Genomic DNA, 19079 nt, shown 5'->3' on the forward strand with positions numbered 1-19079 from the left:
ATTGGATCCCAGCAGCTGTAAGAACAGCTACTTCATGTTTTGCTTTTTTCTTGTTTTTTAACTTAAAATATTATATATATATATTTATAGTTATGTATATTTGTTTTTTTTCCATTTTTCTCAAATGAGCAGCACCCAACTAGACTACAGATTTACATACACTCCTGGTAACACAGAGCCAGCCATCTGGTCAAAGCACAGTTCCCATAGACATAACCAAACACACACTGAAAAAGCTACAAGCAAAATGACCTTTGATTAACCTTGTCATTATTAATGAATCTCCTCCCAGCCTACTAGGCTCTGGACCATGTCAGGGTCATGGATCTTCCCTTCCCTTTCCCACCTGTCTCTCCTATCACCACTTGTTTTGCTCAAATGGACTTTAAAATGGACTAAGCATGTGAGGTGGTTTGAACCGTTGCTGTGCCTCACTACTGCTAGCCATGTGCAAGAACAGACTGGAACACTGGAAAGTCTGAGCTTCTCTTCACTCAGTCGTTTGAGGTCTACTAGGAGGGTCCCTGGCTGGGACTGACCAGCAATTTCAAAGGTTTTTATAGGCCTTTCCTACCTACAAACTTTCCTGTAGTGGCCAAGTCTGTTGCTCTCTAGAGATCTCTATCATGTACAGCTTCCTCCTCTTTCAAGGTCCTTTCCTACTCTCCAGGATTCAGGAAATTAGCTTGATGTCCAACCAAGAGTATGAGAATATGCACAACCTCCTTGCTACAATTTATGTGTGCCTCTCTTTGTCGATTCCAGATATTCCAAGGTAAAATTCCTTTATAATCTCTCCAATGTTATGCTCTTTCACTTAATTATTATTTCTCCATTCTAAGAGCTTGGGAAAATACTTTACTATTATAAGATTGGTTATGATGATCTGCAAGGTTACCTGTTTTTCAAAGCTAGAGATAAAAGGTAAGCAACTCCAATCATGCTCTTGGCTTCCCTCCCTTAATCCAACTTTCCTCAGTCTATTTCCCTTCTTCAGTACCATCTCCATCAGTACTCAGCAGACAAAGCTGAAATGGAGAGTGACATTGGCAGTACAGGGATGATTCTGACTGTTGGGGACATAGTCTGATGAACTGGACTCAAGGCTATCCTACAGATTACACGAGCTCTGTCCGGTTTCCCAGCCATTATGTGTGTTTCTAAACAGCTGTTTGGAAATAGCTGGTTGCGTAGATCAGCCATGTACACTCAATTATACATATACCAGGAGATCTCATTCTCAAAAGGCAAATCTCATTATTCTGGCAGGAAATATACCAATGTACTTCTACCCATTTTTAGACTTGCACATACTGGGATGCCAGCAACTCATGCACAAACCTTTAAAAAAATGAGTTATCCACTTTCATTGAAATCAGGGCAACATTTTCTCATCTTAGGAGAAGTTCACCATCCAATTACTTGCCTGCTTTCTCTTTAAAACCTAGAGAAATGAACCTTTCGTTTCATTCATGTAATCACTGTGAAAAATGTGAGGCCCTAAGGGGTACTGTAAAACTGAGAGGTGTATCATAGGAAAGAGGGTCCTTCAACCCCAGCTCCCTTTTGCCTTAGCCCTGACCCAGTGGCATCTAGCATGGCTTCCACAAATATCACAAATGAAAGGTGTTGGAGAAGTGCAGTATCTCCATCACATCTGGTATTGGCTAGTCCTCTGAATGGTCAATCAAGAGGTTGAATCTCCTCTGCTATTCAGATGTGATGAGAATAAGTACTCAAAAGTGGAAAATGTGCCATGTTGCAATCTGTGCTCTGTCTGGTGTGGGGCTGTAGGGGATGTTCCATTCTATCTCCAATGTTCTTTCTTCAGCAGTCTTCATTCCCCATTGACAGAGAGACCAGAGCCAGGTGTTGGGAAGGTGCAGATCTGTAATTAGGATAGATGTGCTACGTTAGCGTTTACCTAATCTCCACAAGGTGGCCTGGAGGCTTAATGCACTACAATTTCAGTTGAACAAACGCTACCATCATTAGCAAGGAGTCACTGAAATCTAAACTACAAGGAAAGCAGAATTCCACAAGTTTAGGTAGCAGTTTTTAGAATCACTGCATGACTTCAGGAGACTGTAAGATATCAATTGGACAACGCTGAATAACTGCTGGTTCATAACAGCTAGAATGGATCTTGAGTGACTCTTCCCTATTACCTCCATTATTAGAGGCAATATAATTTGGAATACAAGTCGCTGAGGAACAACAGTGGATGAGTACTGTGGAGCACATGTCCTGCTTGTGGGCTTTCCAAAGACATCTGGTTGGCTACTGTGAGAAACAAGATGCTGAACTAGATGGGCCTCCTTTACTCTGATCCAGCAGGGCTCTTCTTACATTCTTAGCAGCAGCTCCCACATCTCTCTCTCTCACACACACACAACTTTGCCTCCCATTGTAGCCCTGATACAAAAACTAGAAGGCTTTTTTTTTTGCCTTAGGGTGCATACAGATGTATATGATTTGAGTGCTGAGCCCCCTGTGCACACTCATAGTGCTTTCTTCAGATGTATCATTTTCTCACTTAGGCTGAGCTTAGGGTAGACCAGCTATAGAAGGCTGAAGATAAGCTGGCTCTGCATCACTTTGGTTGGCTGGAACCAGTAAGGCTGCTAAATCATCTCACTCCTTGAGCGAATGTTTCAGCCTTAAAAACATCCTTTCTGTGGTGGTAGTGGTGTTTTAAAAAGGGGGTGAATGTACATCTAACTGTATAAATGTACAGGTGCTTTAAAATATGTATTTAAAACTGGGTAGCCCACCTGAGATGGAGGGGCACACCTGAGGATTGAATTTGTGTTCAAATCAGGGCTATGTATGTCCTTTCTACAGGGGAGGAACTATGGCTGTACATGTTGATTGATTGATTGATTAGATTATTATGGATGCAAAACATCTAGCTGCTGCTGCGATTACTTTTTGTTATTTTCCATCCTTGGCTGATCTGGGGCCAAGGCTAACCTTCACAGCACTGCTGCTGCTGATATAAATAAATGGTGGGATATGCCTGGTAAATTTGTAACAAGGCTTTGTTAGCTTTGTACAAGTTTTAAAATAGTATTTTACCAGATCTTGAGTGATTGTGAGATAACAGCCAACCAAGAAGTGGTATCCATACTGCCAGCGTCATAAACTATTCCAAAGCAGGGAAAGGCCCTTTTATAAAACTAGCCCTCTTTGCTCAACTGTAGGGATGTGCTAAAATTCCATCGAATTCAGATTTGATACTGAATTTTCCATCATTCGCTTATACATTATTGTTGCAGATCAAATTTTTATGTAGTAATTTTGGAAGTGGTCCTTTAAAAAAATCTGTGTAAAAATATATTAATATCAATACTTTTACTGATATTTCCTTTTAAAATATCAGTATTTTTTTCTGAGGGGAAAAAACCCAAATGGGTAAGAGCAGCGGCTAGTGGACAAAGAACAAATTTGAATGGATACCAGTCTGTTAGGTCGGTGGAGTGCTTTTGAACCAGCACTGGGCAACAGATCCCATCCTTACTAAGCTGACAGGCTCTGCAAGCCCCATGCCATCTCCTGATCTATGCGCCAGCTTTCTCCAGCCCTGAATATCCATTACTGATTAAGTACACCCTATGAACATATAGTGGCTCCACAGCACTAGCCAAACAGAGTCACAGACAAAGTGGCATAAGGGAGACTATGCTTTTAGGCAGACTAAAGTGGAATGAACCTGAGGGATTTTAGCCAAACACACTACAGACAGTTGCCCACATCACAAAAACAATCACACGATTTGGCACGATTTGATAGTCTCTATTCAAAAGAGACTAGCAAGATATTGGGATTGTACTCATAACTAGTACAACTGATTGTTACTGGGAGTCTATTCAAGGAGTAATGGTACTCTCTCTACTGTATGTCAGGTAGAGCTGAAGCTTTTTATAATATCCCAGTTTGCTTCTCTAGAAACCTATACAAGGCCAATAAAGCAAAACTATTAACCTTAGCACCAGTGGTATTTCAGTGGGTATATAAGTCAGCTTGGGAAGAAACAGTGAGAGACTTGTAAGGAGAGGTCCTTTCACACTGTTGCTGATTTGGAACATAGGGCATTCGGCGGCGGCAGGGGGGATATGTTGACAGTGAAGGTGGGACAGAGCTGGATTTTGAAAGATTAAGAAACTAATTACACTCCTGATCTCAAGAAATAAGGCTCACTAGAAAGAAACCAAATACATCATAATGTGTGCCAGAGGTCTACTTCCAGGTCCCCCAAAGGTTTTTTTTAATAATAAAAAAGTTCCCTGTGTTATGTAGTCACATTGTACTACCATCTTATTTATTATAGTAGTGACCTGATTTTACCGCTATTCAAATTATACCAAATTATACCATTATATCAGATAATGTCAGTGACTAATTTTCTTTGAGGATACACCTATAATGCATTCTTTGGGATGGTCTGAGCCAATCAAAACCTCCCAAGATTAATCACATTTGTAGGGGTTTCCTGCCATTTACCTTGCAATGAAACACAGCTGTGGGGCTACCAGAGTCTGCATAAGTTGCATGTAATCAGCATAGGAGTTTGGTGTATCACATTCTTTCCAGAAGTTGTTCCCCAAACCTCTGGCTTAGTACAAAAGTAGCAAACTAAGATTACAGAACATTCCTATTCAGACACATTGTTCAAGCTTTCTTTGCTTAGAAACGTATGAAGTTCAAGTAACTGTGTCACCATTATTTTGCTTTCTAGAGTTCCTTCTTAAAAAAAAGAAAAGAAATGTACAACACTTTAATTACAATAGATGTCAGGGTTTGACTTAATTAACTGGAAGAGACTTTTGGTTGAGGAAATGAGCACATGAAGTTGAAATGAGGTGCATAGTTATGCACAACATTTCATCCTGCTACCATGAACTGCATCAAATCACATTGTGCTGCAGGGAAAGCCCACCACAATTATTGGCATAGCAATTAACTTTTTCCTACTGATGAAGCTGCATTATGCTGTGTTGTATATTGCTGCAGCTCATCACGTTGCTCAGAAGTGTATCTCAGATTCTGGCTCTGATATCACATACAGCAGAAACGAGAGAGGATCCTTCCCACTTTGCTGGCTACTCCGAGTGCAGAGGGAATGCACAGGCATATTTGGCTGAAGAGAAGGAAATTCTGGAGTTCTCTGGGGACTGAAAGCCTTGCTATTTGTGTTAAATGGCAAGGTGTATTTATCATTGTATGTGAGCACAAATAGGCACAAAAGCTGGTAATGTGCCCTAAACAACAGTCAGCTTTTGAGGAGATTGGGTAACGGATTCTAGTTTTACTCTTGCTTTCAACTCTACACATGGCTGCTGTCAGTGATAATAATCCCAGCCATGCAATGTGTACTGCAAAACCATTTGAAGAGTTCTGCGGGTTTGAGGTGAGTGGCAGGTGTCAAAATGACCTTCACCGTGATGCCAAGTACTTTCTGCTAAAGTACATGGAATGTGGAGACATTTAGCTCTCAGCAAAATACCTGCTTTTAGAGGGCCTGTTGCACCCCATTTCTCACCACTGTAATTCCAGTACTGGATAGATGGAGGGCACAGTAAAGGTGCAGTTAAGTTTCTGCACAAAATTCAGAAAGAAATCTTTTGGCTATCACCTTCTTGTCTTGGTTTGGCATAGACTGCTGCTGCCAAACATGGTGGACAATATCCTTTAGAAGAAAAGGGGCAGTGTGAGCTAGGAAGAAGGTCACCTTTGTCTTGGCCAGTTTCACCCTTGGCTCACCTCGTGGGAAGAATGCTGCAGAAATCCCAAAGTGAAGTCTTCACAGTGATTTGGGGCAGCAGAAGATATTATCTTGTTTTCTTGATTGACTCAAACATTTCTTGGCCCAGTTACAAAAAGGAGAGGCAAGGAAATGATTGGAGCCAGGGACTGCTGGGTTTTAGCCATGTTTGTTGTCCACTGGAATTACTCTGTCTTGCAATTCATTCTGCCAAAGATGGTGAGAGCCCCTGTACCCTCCAACCATGCATAGGTTACTGGAATGGTGTGGATAAGGATCTTTCCACATTTGCTGCTCTCCTGCTTGTTCTCCAAGTCCTCTCAGTATGGTGTGAATTGGTTTAAAGAAATAATACTGACCATAAAATTCAAGTCAAATCCTTTTTTTCTCTCTGTGTCTTTGTTGCTGACAATAAATATAATTTGTCACGCTAAAATGCTTGGAAATTAGATGTAGAAAGATCTAGATTAAAATCTTCAGGCTAAAAATAATAATTAAAAAATTTATTTGAGATGTGACCTAACTAATGAGAGATTCAGAAAGGATGGCTTTGGAAAGCACAGAGCAAACTGGGTGGGATGGAGATGCCACTGTGACATCCTAGGATTAGTTTGAGTTTAACAAGCCACTGGAATTGGCTGAATGGTTAACTAGACTACAGAATCCATTTGGCAAGAATATACCATTTTTTCTGTCCTATTTAATAATTTTGTTGCTGCTGTTTGTGTGATTGGGATGAGAAGGTAAATTGTTTCAGACACAATCATATTTTGTCAGCATTGTTTTAAGACAATAAAATGATGAGACATCTCCTGATGAAAACTGACAAAGGTCTCCCAGAATTCCACAGATTCAGTGGGAAAAATTATGAGGCCACTGTTCTTTGTATTTGGCCAACAGCTCAGTGGGTAGAGAGGGGAGTAATGAATCAAAGCACAAGGATGTTCACTGTGAGAAGGTCACAATGGTTCGTGCTTCCCAAAGTCTTGCTCAGAGCGCTGTTTGCACAACCTGCTGTGCAGACACACTGGAAGGGCAAGGAGAGGATGAAGGAAACCGAGAAACAAACAATGAGAATAGCTTCTGGACTTCTGAATGACGAAAGAGAAGGTCCTCATGAGTGAGTGCCAAGGTGTAACCAGGGCTGATGGGAGTAGGCAGCTGCCCTCTGGCAAGTCTGGAGGGAATGGAGATGGTGCATAAAGTAAAAATGGATGGGCTAGATTAAATGGATGTTTCAAAGGCAAGACACCAAGGGCAGTGGATGGTAACTGGCAGTCAAATAGAGGAGGAGGAGCTGCAGAGATGACAAGACACTCAAAGAAGGCCTAAAGGAGGCCCCTCTTCCACAGTCTGTAGTATCTTCCTGTGGAAACAAAAAAGTGAGAGATTTTTTAAAGAGCTAGTCCTCCTAGATGTAGTCAGGGATCAGTTACTTTTTCTGCACATGTTTCAAGATGATTTTCGAAGGCTATTTATCATGAACCACAGTAGTCTTATTCACCTGACACCATCTTCCTATCCTGTCTTTTACTCCCTATGCTTACTCTCACAGTTCCTTATACAGGTGGGGAAGGAAACTGTTGTGTTTTTTTTAAAGATAGAGAACTGAAGCCAAGAAGGACTTCTAGATCAGCTTCCCTTAGGAATAGTTAGTAAAAACTACCACCTCTCAGATAGTCACTGTTTAGGGTTCCATTTCCAGGTTTTGTCACTAGGAAGTGAGTGCTTTATTAAAAGAGGTACTCTTCCTGCTGATCACCACCCTTGGCAATGTTTCTAGATATAATTGAGTCAGATTTTGCAAGGAACATTACCCCAAAGTAAATAATGCCACTTGTATGAGTAGGTGAGGGTATGAGTAGATTGGCCTCATGCTCCAGTTTGTCATTTCAAGTGGTAAACTGATTGAAGCCCTTAAGAACATAGGAAGCTGCCTTATACTGAGTCAGACAATTGGTCCATCTAGCTCAGTATTGTCTACATTGACTGGCAGTGGCTCTCCAGGATTTCAAATGAGTTTTTCCCAGTCCTACCTAGAAATGCCAAGGAATGAACCTTGCACCTTTCTGCATGCAAATCATACATGCTCTACCATTGCATTACAGCCCTTCTCTACACACAGTGCTAGAATGGCTCTTGTATCAGTGGATTGATTTGATAAGGAAGGCTCCAGCCTACAGTTTCAAACTTTGGTTTCTCAAATCCCAGGTTATCCTCCCAGTGGAATAAAATCACCTCAGATGCACTCCTTGAATCTGCAAGGTTGTCTTTCCTCCTACTTACCGTTGCATTGTAGTCAAAACAGATGTGGGGTCCTTTTCGATACCGTGGCTTGTCTACTAGTTCACATTGATTGGGATCTCCTGCTGGAGCTTTGCAATGTCAAAGAAAATATAGCACAAGGCAATAAATATGCTTCTGGTGACACGGCAGAGGAAGAGTGGGGTCAAAGAAAGGAGCATGCGATTATGGAGATTGGCTACCAAAAGAATGCAAGAAGAGCCCTGCAAGAACAGACCAAAGACATTTCTCAGGGTTGGCTAGATCCTGAGTCCCCCACCCCCTTGAGTTACTTTGACAGGTGGGGGGTAGGTGACCCAACTTCAAAGGAAAGACCTGGACATGCATAGGAAGATCTTTGCCAACAACAGGATATGAGTTGGCACTGAATTTAAATGTCACTCTAATGGAGGGGAGTTCTTTTAGCCCCCTGGAAGTTTTGGTTGTCCTTTTCTGAACTTTTCCCACCATCCATTTAGGAGGATAGTGCTATAGGGAAGACTATAATATTCTCCCTGATTCTAAGGGCAGAACTACATGTTATCAAATTCATGTTGCGGACCTGGGCTGCTTTGGGGAGGAAGGGCAGGATAGAAATTTAATAAATGAATAAATAATAAAAAATGTTCTGAGATAATCAAAGGGGGCAAGGGCTTACAGGGGAGATCTGGCAGGCAGACAGGAGCAGTACTTGACCCTTCCCACGTCCTTTTATTCTTGCCTGTAAATGCCCCTGAAAGCCATTTTATCCCAGCTGGGGTTACTGCCACTTTTGGAGCCCAGCTGAGAGAAATAGTTTTAAAAATGACATGGGGAGAATTGGTAGGCAGAGAAGGGTTAAGGACCTCCCTCCTGCTCACCAGTTCTCCATGCAAGTACTTGATCCCAGATTTACAACCTTGTGTTTCCCTCATAACACCTCCTTCCTTTTAGGCTATGACATAATACTGCATGCTGTTTGGGAATGTGATCACTAACCTCGTGTCCTTAATACTGGTGAGATAGACCTATGTTGTTTAAAAGTACAAGACTGAGGGTCAAACTACACATTGCATTACATTGTATTGTGAACAAAGCTCTTATTAGTGAGCTCCTCCTCCAATACGTGGTGGAGTTCCCAATCTGCAGTAGGGGACAGAGGGTCAAAGTCTCCTACCCCCGCACAAGCCCCAAACTAGTTTAGCTGCTGTTGCACTGAAAGAAAAGGCCTGCACTCAAGGGCAAGCCATGTGGTTAACGTAACATGTAGTTTGGCCCTGAGAAATGCAACACAAATTTAGTGTTTAAAAAATGTTCCCTACCAATTTAGGGCCTAAGATCAACGTCTGTACCTGAAATTACAGGCCAGTTGGTGCAACATCTGCTTTGAGAAATATTGTGGCAATCATTATTAAACATAAAATTACCATGCATATAGATGAACAAGTCTTGCGCAAGAAGAACCAGCATGGCTTCTGCAAAGACAACTCCTTTCTACCTATAGTTCTTTGACAGTGCCAATAAACATGTAGACAGAGGTAACCCAGTAGACATTATGTACTTAGACTTTAAAAAGGTTTTTAATAAAGTCCCTCATCAAAGACTCTGGAGTAATCTTAGCAGTCACAGAATAGCAGGTCAGAGCTTCGGTAACTGCAGGAAGCAGAGAGTAGGACTAAGAGCTCATCCAGATGACTGTATACTGTGTGACATGATTGCTTTGTGTATTCATTATTTTTCGGTCGTCCATATGACGCTGCTCGCCTTTGCACATTTACATGCGGTTAAATCCGCTTTGGCATTACCATGAAAAATGAGATTTGCTTTTTTAAACCGGTAATCATCCTCTGCAACATTAGGGGCTTGGATACAATACAGCGGACTTTAGAGCAGGAGGCGTTCTGTGGGCCGTCATTGGGCGTTTCCCCATTCCCCTTCCTTCATTCCAGCCAATCACGTATTTCCACTTTTGTGCATGTGCACAAATGTCCGGGGAAAGCCCGGGAAAATGGAACCAATCAGAGGAATGGTGTGGTGTTGGGGGGGCCCTCGGCAACTTCTACTGCACAGATGCAAAAAACCGCAATTGCGCAGAATCAGCAACAGCCGTTAATTTTTAGCCAGTCTATGAACTGGGCGGCTGCTCAGGGTGAGATCTGCAATTGTGGTTGTTTGTAAAGGCCCCCTTTTCCTGGCTGGTCTCACTCAAGTGTGGCTGGTTGGTGTAGGGAGCTCGCTTTGCTCTTTCCTCCTCGCTCGGAGACAGACAGACACGCACAGGCACACACAGCGGAGATAAGCGAGAGCCTGGCGCTTTGCAAAGGGCCACGGGAAGGAAAGGGAGAAGGAGGGGGGGGTGAAGGCAATGGGGCATCAAGTTTTGCCCAAAGTGGTTGGGAAGCTGCTGGGAAGCCTCTCTCGGTGGCTGTTCCCTTATGCTGCCACCTCTGCCTACACAGAGAGCGAGAGGCAGGCAGAGAGAGAGAGAGAGAGAGGGAATGGGGAGGAGCTGTTCTAGAGAAATAAGTGGAATTGCCAGAGGTGTGTATCTCCAGAAATGTTAATATGCATAAAGGCAGAAAAGCATATAGTTGGTTTTGCGAAATATTGCAAATACAACCAAAAAAACCACAGGAATTATTGGCATATAAGTGGTTTGCTAGATGGCCACCTGCAACCATAAAGACTGGAGGTTTACCTTCCTAGACATGACATGTCCTTACTGGTTTGCAGTTCAACAAGGAATAAGTGGAATCGCAGGGCATGTTTACCCCCAGAAACTAACATATGCGAAAAAGCAAAAACACATGCATTCAGTTTTGCAATATATCGCAAATAGAGGAATACAGAGAGAGAGAGAGAGAGAGAGAGACAGAGAGAGAGAGCGCTCCAAGGAGGCTGTGGAAGGAGAGCGGAGGAAGGGGTCGCTGGTGAGGGCCAGCTGGGGAAAGAGCAGGCGGTGATACCAGGCCACCCCCACACGGGGGGGGGAGACCCCAGGGAGGCTCGCAGGAGCCTCTCTCTCACAGGCTGCTTGAAGCTATGTTCGACAGCCTGAGGGAGAGCTGGGCGGCAAGCAGGGAGGGAAAGGGGCTGACGAATCAGCTGTGGGGCGCTCTGAAGGCTCAGCTGTCAGCCCAGCTGATCAGCAGCTTGGCGAAGGAGGGGGAATGGCTGCCTAACTTGGAGCAGCTGGAGCAGAGAGAGAGAGAGCAAAGGAAGGAACCAGGCGGTTGTAGTGCAAGCCTGGCTGTTGGGGAGGAGGTGGCAGTGGAGGGGGAGATAGGGGGTGGCGAGGGCTCTCGGAAGGGCACCCCATACCCCACGAAGACCCTGGAGCCCTTGGCCCCCTCCTTGGGAGAGCTGGCGATTGTTTTTGCCTCCCCTTCGCTCCAGCTGCTCATAGAGCGAAGTGGTGGGCTAGAGCTCCCTGGAAGACCAGGGGTGGATCAGAGAGAAGCCAGCCAGAGTGGTGAAAAGGGGAGGAGAGCTCAGGCGGCCGGCAGCAGCTGGCAGGGGGTGCTGCCAGGTAAGGCGCCGAGCAAAAGGGGCAGCAGGCAATGGAGAAGGAAGGGATGCCAGTCGCCCAGGTGCCCCTTCCCCCTCTCCAGAGTGCATTCAGCTTCTCCCAGGTGGGCTTCTCACAGAGCTCGCTGGAGGCTGCCATTGCGGGCTCCGTGGGGGGCTCGGCTGAGTGGGGAGGGGAGGAGCAGGAGCGGTTTGCAGTGGCTCCACGTGGAGTGGAGCTGTCAGAAGCCCTGCTGATTGGCGGAGGGAGGCCAGAGCGAGATTCCCAGCTGTCAGGGGAGCAGGGGGGGCAGTTGCCTCTGCCTCAGCCACAGCAGGAGCTGGGGCAAGAGGGTTGGGTGCCAGCCATCAGCTGGCTTTCATATTCACTACCGCCTCACACCCACGCCTATGCCCAATAATGGATCTGTACACCTAGGCAGGTGGACAGAAACTCAAACTTTCGCGCTCTAGCTTCGGTGCAAAGGGGGAGAGGAGCATACGTCATATTTTGCGGACCAATTGGCTGATAGGGGGTGGTGTTACAGGCGGGGCTCAGAAAAAGCAAAAAGAATGTACGGGTCCTCCCGCTGCATGTGCGGGTGCAAGAAAACGTTTTTTTTACATCGGGAAAGAGCGAACAAACAGGCGAGTGGGGACTGTCAGATGACAAAGCGAATATGGAAAACATGGATTATCCAGGTCAGTTTGGACGAGCCCTAAATGGGCAGCTCTCACAGTGGAAGGATGTAACAGTGGGAACCCTAAGGATCTGTATTTTGGGACTGGTGCTTTTAAAGTTGTATATAAATTATCTGGAGTGAGGAATGAGCAGGTGGCCAAGTTTGCTGATACCAAATTGTTCAGGGTGCTAAAAGTAAAAACAAGATTGTGAGGTGCTCTGAAAAGATCTCTTCAAACTGGGTGAATGGGCATTAAAATGGCAAATGTGACGCAATGTAAAAACGTGTAAAGTGATGCACATTGGGGCAAAAATATCCCTGTCTTCACATATATGCTTATGGGGTCTAACCTGGTGGTGACTGGCAAGGAATGAGTTCTTGGGGTTGTGGTGATTAGCTTAATGAAAATGTCAGCTATGCAGCAGCTGTGAAAAAGGTGAATTAAGGATCATAAAAGTGCTAATACCATAATGGTGTTATGCAAACCAATGGTGTGACTAAACTTGAACACTGTATACAGTTCTGATTGTTGGACCTCAGAAAGGATATTATAGAACTGAAAGAGGTTTAGGAAACTAGGGTCTAGAGCAGCCTTTCCCAACCAGTGTGCCTCCAGATGTTGTTGGACCACAACTCCCATCAGCCTCAGCCAGCATCGCCAATGGTCGGGAAAGATGGGAATTGTGGTCCAACAACAACTGGAGGCACACTGGTTGGGAAAGGCTGCTCTAGAGCAACTCCCCTATGAAGAAAGGTTACAGCGTTTGGGGATTTTCAGTTTAGAAAAAACGTTGAGTAACGGGAAACATTATAGAGGTGTATACAATCATGTATGGTATGAACAAAATGGATAGAGAGAAGTTATTCTCCCTTGTGCGAAATACTAGAACTTGGGGCCATCCAATGAAACTGAATGTTGGAAGATTCAGGACAGACAAAACACTTCTTCACACAGTACATTGTTAATCCATAGAATTTGTTCCTACAAGATGTAGTGGTGGCAGCTATCAAGGATGGCTTTAAACAGGGACTAGACAAATTCAGGGAGCATACGGCTATCAATGGCTATTAGTCATCATGACTGTACTATCACCACTATCAGATGTAGTATGCCTCTGAATAGCAACTGCCAGGGAACATGAGTGGGCAGAGGGTGTTGTGCTCATGACCTGCTTGTGGGGTTCCCATAGGCAGCTGCTGACCACAGTGAGAATAGGATGCTGGACTAGATGAGCTTTTGGCCTGATCCAGCAGGGCTCTTATGTAGTGTGTCCACACATGGTTGCATATTCGCCTTTCACGTCTATAAATACCAAATGGTATGGATTCTCCATATTTTCCTTGTGGGATTCTGTTCATGTGAATGTAATTTGAACATGAATCACATGCTATCTATCTGTGGAGGCATTTATAGAAATCCAACAGAACAACACTAGTGGATAAGAACCAGCCATGATATTCTCACTATGAAAAAAAATCCATCCCAAACATTGGCCCCACCCATGCTGGTGTTTTTCCCCACTACTGTAACGCAATCATGAACCAAAGAGTTCCCATGAATGGTGCCTCATTAATGCTGACCTGTTTTGCAATAGTTTTGCAATAGTTTTCCTGTTTCTTGCACTATGGCTGCATGAATATTTGCAGTATGGACATGCAATGTGCTACTGTTACACTTGATTGGTGGGAGCATGGTTGCATTATAATCAAGTGCAAGTGGAGCAATTGCACCAGGGTCCATGCCTGCAAAGAGTCAGAGACTCTCATTTTAAAAAAAATAAGTCTCTAGCCCTCCTGGAAGGAATGTTATGAAGCAAAAAATGAAGCAGGCAACTTTCTAAGCAATTACTGTGACATTAGACACTCTGGCTGCTCCCGCCTTTCAGCATTTTTAGCCAATAAGTGAAGTCAGAGCTGTGACTGATGACTGAGTTGTTTGGATAACAGATTATAGGAAACCCTGGAGACCCAAAGAGCTGCTGGTTTCCCCTCCTTTTTGGTGCACTTTTCTTCCCTGCTTCTGTCTCATTTTTTAGTCCTGGGAATCTTTCTGGTGAACCTCTTAGAAATTATTTTCTGCAAATACTATTACACAATAAGTGGAAGTGGATGCTAAAGAATTCCATCCCCCCAATGGCAATCACAAAATATAAAAACTTTGCATAGAGGCGCAGGCATTTCTCTTGCTGTGTAGTTAACTAACAATGCAATCCTATACATATCTGCTCAGAAGCATGTCCCTTTGTATTTAATGGGGCTTACTCCCAGGTAAATGGGTACAACTGTAAAATCAAATAATAAGTTTAACATAATTAAATTATTAATAAAATGAAAATTATTCCATTACATTTTAAAATCCTGTTAATTATCTAAGTGGTTTTGCCATTTGGACAGAACATTGGGAAGTAGGAGAAGAGTTTTTTTTGTTTTTTAGCTTCTTACTGAGCAATTAGGAAAAATGCTGACTATGCTTATTTTTCAAAAATAAAAATCATTCTTAAATTGAAAGCAGATCATTCCATATTCCACGGCCCGAAGATGACTTCTCTTAGAAATCAGTACTCTGTGTACACTGACCAGTTGAGCATAAGTGGAATTTACACATCTAAAATATACAATAATCGGGTCAGATTAAGAACAATCAAACCTTGGAGCTGTGCTAATTTGTACGGGGCGGGGGGCAGGTGGGAGAAAAGCATGTTGCTTTATAGTTCATAGATGCATTACTTTGGTTAAAGTAACCAAATTCTGATGCTTATGATACAAGCACCAAGTCCCCTTTTGTAACCATTTTATCCCTTCTATATCATCACAACAACCATGTGAGATAGGTTAGGTTGAGAGCTAGAGACTGACCCAAGGTAGGAAGTGAACAAAAAGAATGATGAGTTAAGAGAAACTGCACATACTCTTTTTGTTTTTTAAGGTTGGCAAAAAATAATTGTTTGTATTTTTCTGAGAGTTGTGAAACTCCATGGGCTCATTATTTTTATAGTCCACAAAAAGTTTATGCCATAATAAATGCAGGACATGGAATCATGGGCTCAAGTTACAGGAAGCCAGATTTTGGCTGAACATCAGGGAAAAAAAGCATCCTATTTGTTAGCGAGGTACAACAATGGAACCAATTACCTAGGGAGGTGGTGGGCTCTCCAGCAGTGGAGGCATTCAAGAGACATCTGGACAGCCACCTGTCAGGTATGCTTTAATTTGGATTCCTGCATTGAGCAGGGGGCTGGACTCAATGGCCTTATAGGCCCTTTCCAACTCTAGTATTCTATGATTCTATCTGTTAGTTTTTAAGATATCACAAGACTTGTTTTGTGGTACCTTATTCCGTGTGTTCCTTTTTTGGGGCAGGGAGTGCTATTTGGGGAAGGGCACTAGGGCCCTCCCCAACCACCTTAATCTGGCCTTGATGGGAGTACTGTTAGCCTGCAGAGACACTTAAGCAACTTTTCTGCCCTACCTTCACCTTTGGCAGGGGGAGGGAGCAGTGGTTCTGGGAGCAGAAAATAGGTGCTTGTTCTGACTTGTGCTGACTTTGCTTACTTGGCCAGAAGTTCAGCCATACTTTATAATTATGCTTGATGCACACCTGCACAACAGTGCAGCTGTGAACAACTGAGGAGACTTAAATCAGCTTAAATCAACGATGACGAAAAGTGTAGCTGTATACAAACAAGCCACAAAAATGATACAAAACAGGAAATCTTTGTGCATTTACAAAGTTGTGCAGGTATCTCCTTTATGAAAAAAAGAAACAACCAATCACATACCATCAAGAGAAACTTCACTGTCTCCCCCTCAGTACTCTGCGTAGGTAATAATTTTCACAGTTGCACAGATGTGTACACATTAGCCCAAGAGGGGAAAAAAGGAATGCCCTGGAATAGCCCACGTGATCTGAAAACCACCACCCACTTTTCATGCACCTCCCACTCTAAATATTGCCATATGGCAAGGGATTGCACAATGAATACAAGGGATATAGTCTAATATTCATTGGTGTGTAGAAACAGAGCAGCAATTCCACTTTGAACAAAAATAACACACCAATGCCTCGGAAACAAAAAGGGTTCCAGTGTGGATGGGCCCATTATGCTGAAACTGAGGTTGTGAACACACTAGTCACCTACAGTAAAGCGTTTCCATTAGCCACACCTGGAGGGGGGGAACAAGTTGATCTGCTGATCAGTTGCAAACTCTCTTTGTGGCTGAATAAAAAAAAAATGCACTCAAGCTGTTCCCACTAAGTTTTACAGTAAAAAGGGGTGAGGTTTAACTAGCATCGTGTGCCCCCATTTTCAGAAGAGAGAGGTGGAGATGCACTGGAACTGGCAGAACAGTGAGTGTGTTTCTACCCTGAAACTGATCCTATGTCATGCAACAGAGCTGAGCAGCAAAGGATACCCTTTATTTCTGCTTGGAGAAGCTTGGTGGATTCACACTGGCTGCATATTGGCTTTTCTGCTACAACAAACAGAAGGTTGGTGCGAGCAAGCCTTTGTGCATGGAATAGCCTAGGGAAGGAAAGAAAAGGTGTGGGGAAAGGAGGAAGTGCCGCTATCATGCCATTTTTTAAAATACTTTTCTTTACTTCAGATTATTACAATACAGCTCATAAAATTAAGGTCAGAGTTACCTTTGGTCTTATGGCAAAAGCATGCATGCCCAAGAACAAAATATATGCAGTTTGTACCAAATAAGAGGTGTGTGTGTGTGTGTACATATATATATTTGCCACATTCCCCTTCTGAATGCATGCAACTGGCATCAAAAGGAAGTTCAGGTCCCACTCTTGTGTATGTGGAAGGGAAACATGATAAATAATATATGCATACACCATTTATATTTGATCATGTTATGCTTGCCCTTTTTTCTCTCTGGACATTATCTAAAATGCACAATTACAGGTAAACCACAGATTATTTTAAGTGTTATTACATTTAATGTGACTGCTTTTTTAAAAAAAAAAAACACCTGCCACCATAGGATGGGGGAGGGATCAGGACTGTATGAAGGAGATCTAGCCCTTTCTTCTCTGTCTCTCCTCCCCCCTCCCCGGTAGTCCTGGTGGACATTCCTTCTTCCTCAACTGCTATTTCCAATTGTTTAAAAAATCCAATAATGTTAAATGCAGTAATATATTTAACGTAATATATAATTTGACTCTCTAACTGGTTAATATTCATTCCCTCTCCCCAGGGCAACCTGACAGCTGGAATTCCTTGGGATGTCTGCTAGCAGAATCTTACCACCCTCACTGAACTGCAACACATAAGGTTGTTTTAAAAGCCATGATAGTTAAACTGTATACAAATGATATCACTTTGTAGTGTGGATACATCTCCTCAGAATTCAGAGCAATTTTGCCCATGACTAGAAAGTAATTCATCCACATAACCTCACCAGGGGCTCTTGTATCTTAGGTAACATACCATTCATTGCCCTCCATTAGTTTCCCTAATATATACCACTAACTCTGGTGGTTATTCTTTATCCCCATTATAAAAGAGACCTGAACCAGAAAGGGTTACCACCTTCTGAAGATTAACAGAAGCTGGTCAGCTGCTATGAACCTTTATAGCAGGGACATCTTCCACTGACCTGGAGCAATTTCCACAGTCAATTATGGTGTTGTAAGTGTAGTCAACTGTGCTAAAGTAGTATTGGGTCTGCTTCATAACGCAGCTGGTTTCCTTGGATTCCATGCTGTCAGCTGTGACATCTTCTGTTGGGACACGCAACGCATGTAGTGTGAAAAAATAGGAGTAAAAAACATTTTGTCTATCTTGCCTGAATCATTTAAATTAACTGTTCTTCAGGATTGTGTCTAAGAGCTGCAGGGCTTGCAGACATGTCAGAGGATTCAAAAGATTATTCCTAGATGTAGCTCACACCAATTGCCATTAGAATGGCAGCACCTGGGAAGGCAAAGAATGACTAGTAACTAGTATTTCCTAGATGTACCCCATTCACGTTCATATATGTCATTCGCACAAACATATGTACAGCAAAATGGGTGAACAGCCATAGTATAATACCAAAAGGCTAAGAAATTATCTGAAAGAATATATGCTATTCTGTGTGGTTGCTGAATAGTTTCTGTAATTAATCTAAGCTCTTGGTAATGGTGGTACAATTGATGATCCCATACAGTTCTCTCATTTTCTTTTTCTCACTCTAATATATACATAGTTAAGTTAGAATAATCCCTCCTGCCAGCTTCTCTCTTTGAGACTGAATGGAGTGAATCAGTAGGGAACTTACCTGTTTGAAACCAGCTGTTGTAGGTTAGTCCATACAAGAACTGCTGAAACAGAGACCTTGTAGAAGGAAACAGCAGAGCTATTAGTTGAAGAAAACAAATGCATATTACCAACACAAACAAGTTCCTGAGCTTAAGGAATACGAAGATGCACTTTCTCAGGCTAAAAGGGTAGGAAGAGGCAAGGAACCTCGAGGCCAGTGGTTCGGAGCCTTTTTTTGTAGGCCATTTAAAAATTGCTGGGGGTCTTGGCAGACCACTTAGTAATATTTCTTGTTCTGCACAGATATCTCATATCTTAATAACCATAGGATTGCCTTTTTAGTATTTTCCATTTTTTAATTAAAAACAATGGTTATAATTACAATTGAAAAAGTCTTCTTTTTCTAATGCAATGGATGTGCCTTCTCTTTGTGAGCAGTTCTGTGAAGTTGGGCGTAGTGTTTGTCATTTTATGAGAGCGGGTGAAACCAAATGGGGGGAGGGTTGGCCATAAATACAGTTGCAATTTTGGTTAGGTTTTTTTTTATTAACAGCTACACATTTACATTGACATTATGTACTGTTTGGAAGCAAACATAGCTTCCCTTCT

The 19079-nt window shown here is 42.9% G+C and overlaps 1 protein-coding gene across 3 annotated transcripts in view; it reads right to left on the reverse strand.

Annotated features, from left to right (window-relative positions):
• Positions 1-1677: 1677 nt before the first annotated feature.
• Positions 1678-19079, reverse strand: part of CACNA2D2 (calcium voltage-gated channel auxiliary subunit alpha2delta 2) — a 1044533-nt gene continuing 1027131 nt past the window's right edge. For 2 of the 3 annotated variants that reach the window (XM_061617858.1, XM_061617859.1), the window contains 5 exons: positions 18490-18545; positions 17827-17950; positions 16630-16739; positions 8051-8139; positions 5017-7130 (listed from right to left, as the gene is read on the reverse strand). In XM_061617858.1, coding sequence (XP_061473842.1) covers positions 7002-7130; positions 8051-8139; positions 16630-16739; positions 17827-17950; positions 18490-18545 — 508 coding nt within the window. In that variant the 3' untranslated portion in view covers positions 5017-7001. Of the gene's footprint in view, positions 1889-5016; positions 7131-8050; positions 8140-16629; positions 16740-17826; positions 17951-18489; positions 18546-19079 lie in introns of those variants that run through there. The other variant, XR_009761453.1, reaches the window with a different exon arrangement.

This window comes from Rhineura floridana, chromosome 3 (assembly GCF_030035675.1).
Source record: "Rhineura floridana isolate rRhiFlo1 chromosome 3, rRhiFlo1.hap2, whole genome shotgun sequence".
NCBI lineage: Eukaryota > Metazoa > Chordata > Lepidosauria > Squamata > Rhineuridae > Rhineura > Rhineura floridana.